The sequence below is a fragment of the Podarcis muralis genome, chromosome 17 (genome assembly GCF_964188315.1).
Source record: "Podarcis muralis chromosome 17, rPodMur119.hap1.1, whole genome shotgun sequence".
NCBI lineage: Eukaryota > Metazoa > Chordata > Lepidosauria > Squamata > Lacertidae > Podarcis > Podarcis muralis.
The window spans coordinates 35764462-35767570 of NC_135671.1; the positions used below are offsets into that span (position 1 = coordinate 35764462).

General features: G+C 48.5%; 1 protein-coding gene across 1 annotated transcript; it reads right to left on the bottom strand.

The window, feature by feature from the left end:
- Positions 1-1496: 1496 nt before the first annotated feature.
- LOC114587947 (olfactory receptor 1f45-like) lies at positions 1497-2486 on the bottom strand. Its single transcript, XM_028712841.2, has one exon. The coding sequence runs from the start codon at positions 2475-2477 to the stop codon at positions 1497-1499; it is 981 nt and encodes a 326-aa protein (XP_028568674.2). The 5' UTR covers positions 2478-2486.
- Positions 2487-3109: the final 623 nt, after the last annotated feature.

Sequence of the window (3109 nt, forward strand, 5' to 3'; positions counted from 1 at the left end):
TTCCAGTTCACACACACACACACAACACAACTCTGGCTTTTGTCTTTATAACCAACAGCCAGTTGAGGGAGAGGGCCCACCCATTTGTCTTCTGACACAGAGCCACTTCCTTTGTTACCTTAATGACCCATACTTGGGGAACCATTACCTCTTCCGGAACCTGGCCTGGCGATTCCAGGCAACTGAAACCTTGCTGGATCCAGGAATTAAGAGAGTCTCAGGCATGCACCCTGCCCCCAACTCACAGCACATGCATTTATGATACGCAAATTAGACTACAATAATACAACGAAAATCAAGTGCATTTAAAGAGTGTTTAGAGATTTCAATTGGTTCAAAATGTGGCTGCCAGGATATTAACTGGAGTTAGTCGCACATAATATATAACTGTTTTGTTGCTTTTTAGAATTGTAGAGTTGGAAGCGACCCTGAGTGCAGGGGCGTCTAACAGGTTGATTATGATCTACCTATCAATTGTGGGATGTACCTGGTTGATTGCGGGACCCTGATGCCCCCCCCCCCAACCCCTCCCAAAGGCTCAACAACTTTGGCTGACCCTTCCCCCCAAAAAACTCAACAACTTCGGTCAATTCAATGGGTAGATCACTGCTAGTTTATTTATACTGGGAATAGATCACAGTCTCTTGGAAATTGGACACTCCTAGTGCAGCCCCCTGCCATGCAGGAATATGCAGCTGTCCCATACTGAGCTCCGTCATAGAGAGGAGAGGTGGACTTACAGAGAAGGAAATTGCTACATCATCCATAACTGGCAAAGACCACTCTGCTGTGTGATGATGAGTCATCTTCCCTTGGAGTAATTTCAAAGCTACTCCATTGTCCTACAAAAAGTCGGATTTTCTGAGTGGGGATGAAGGCTAAACAGGGGAAACAGGGAGGGCATTCCTGATGTCAAGGAGGTTCCTTGTCAAAAGTGGGTGAGCACCACAAATGAATAACCACACCCTAGGCCAACCCCAACCTCTCTCCCCACCAAAGGAACACAAGCAAACAGCAAAGAACCTGCACAAGCAACGCTGACACCAAACCCTACATATAGTAAGCAAAATAGAAACATCGCCACCCCACCCCCATCTCCACCCCACCTCTTTCCCCCTTTTCTTCCTAATGTCTCAACAAATGAAACTGATTTGTAAAAATGTTACATGGGGGGCGGGCGGAATACGAGAGAGAGACATTGCAAACTCTTTTGTAAATCAAGAAAATCTTTAATAAAAAAAAGAAAAGAAAAGTGGGTGAGCAAAATGTGTCTTTCCCAAGTGTGGAAAAGTCAATATCAAGTGTGGTAGCAACTCTAACTTTCTAAGATTGCTGCTGGTTTGTTTAGCAGCTGTAGTTTGTGTGCAACATTAATCTTTAAATTGTTTGGTGTATTTTATTGATTTTTCTAGCCGCCTTGATTATTCTTTTTACGGACAGAATTTTTTAATATATCAACATCAACATCACCACCATCAGCAACGCACTCAATGCATTTATGAAAAAGACACTGTGCCTTTTCCAGGTGCCTGCTTCCTCAGAAAATCTCTGATCCTGCCGAGAAGCCTCCGTGCAGCTGCCTTTATGTCCTGGTTCCTCAGGCTGTAGATGAAGGGGTTCAGCATGGGTGTGACCACTGCGTACAAGAGAGAGATGACGGTGCCTTTCTGGGCTGCGTAAGCAGAGGCAGGCTGGAAGTAGAGGGAGCTGATGGTGCCGTAGAACAAGACCACTGCAGCCAAGTGGGAGCCGCAGGTGGAGAAGGCTTTGCGCTTCCTAGCGGTAGGTGGGACTCTCATGATAGCACAGAAGATGTGGATGTAGGAGATGAAGATGAGAACAAAAGGCCCTAGGATATCCACAACTCCCTCTGTCTGCACCAGAATTTTTATGAGCCCTGTCTCAGAGCAGGAGAGTTCCAAAAGAGGATAGACGTCACAGAAGAGGTAGGGGATCTCCCTAGAGGCACAGAAAGACAGGCGGGATACCAGAAGCGTGTAGAGCAAGGAGTGGAGAGCGGAAATGATCCAGGACCCAGAAGCCAAAACGAGGCAGCACTTGTGGCTCATCAGGGTGGTGTAATGTAAAGGGCGGCAGATGGCCACATAGCGGTCATAAGCCATGCAGGCCAAGAGGAAATTATCAGTGTTGCCAAAGGTCAAGAAGAAATACATCTGGATCAAGCAGCCATTGAAGGAGATGGTCTTGGTTTCGGACATCAAACTCATCAATATCTTAGGAACAGTGGTGGAAGCAAACATGGCATCTGCCAGCGAGAGGTAGCTGAGGAAGAAGTACATTGGGGTGCGACGGAGGTGGTCATCAAAGCGGATCAGCAGGATTATCAAAAGGTTCCCTAGTAGGGTTAACAGGTAGATGAAGAGAAAAAGAAAGAAGAGGAGACTCTGATGTTCTGCTAGGGCAGAGATACCCAAAAGGACCATTTCAGAGATGCTTGTCTGGTTCTTTCTGGCCATTTTACATCTGTAAAAGGGAATGAGAGACCAAGATACCGTTTAACTGCTGCTGTGCAACCTTGCAACTTAGCCACACAACGAGAAGGGTTCGGTTGGGTCTTGCTTACCTGCAGCAGGTCACAGATTTCCCTTTGGAGAATGTGGTAGCTGAGATCACAAAGGGCACACACACAAACGATTTGAATCAAGACCACAACCTGCTTCACATGTCTGTGCGGCAAAATGTGTGAGCCACTTTATTGAGATAGGGTTGTATTTATTCAGTACATTTATGTCCCATGGTGTGTGTAGGGTGTGTGTGTGCCAGGAGGGCCGTTGCCCTGGGCGCACACTGGGGGGAGCACGAACCAGGCGCCCCCCGGCACATGAGCACCCGTCTGTCGCAATGGGGGCTGGGGAGCACAGAAGATACTCTTTGCCCTCTGTGCCCTGCCCCCAGCCAGGCGTACAAATGCCTACCTGGCAGCAGTGAAGGCTGGGGGGCACGGAGGGTGAAGAGCACCCGCTGTGCCCTGTGCCTGCCCAGCGGCATCGGCAGCAAGGGCCGGGTGAGCGCCCCCTGGCACGGGTGCACCCGCTCCAGGCACTGGCAGATGGCGCTATGCCCTTGTTTATATGCCCCTGTTTATTTT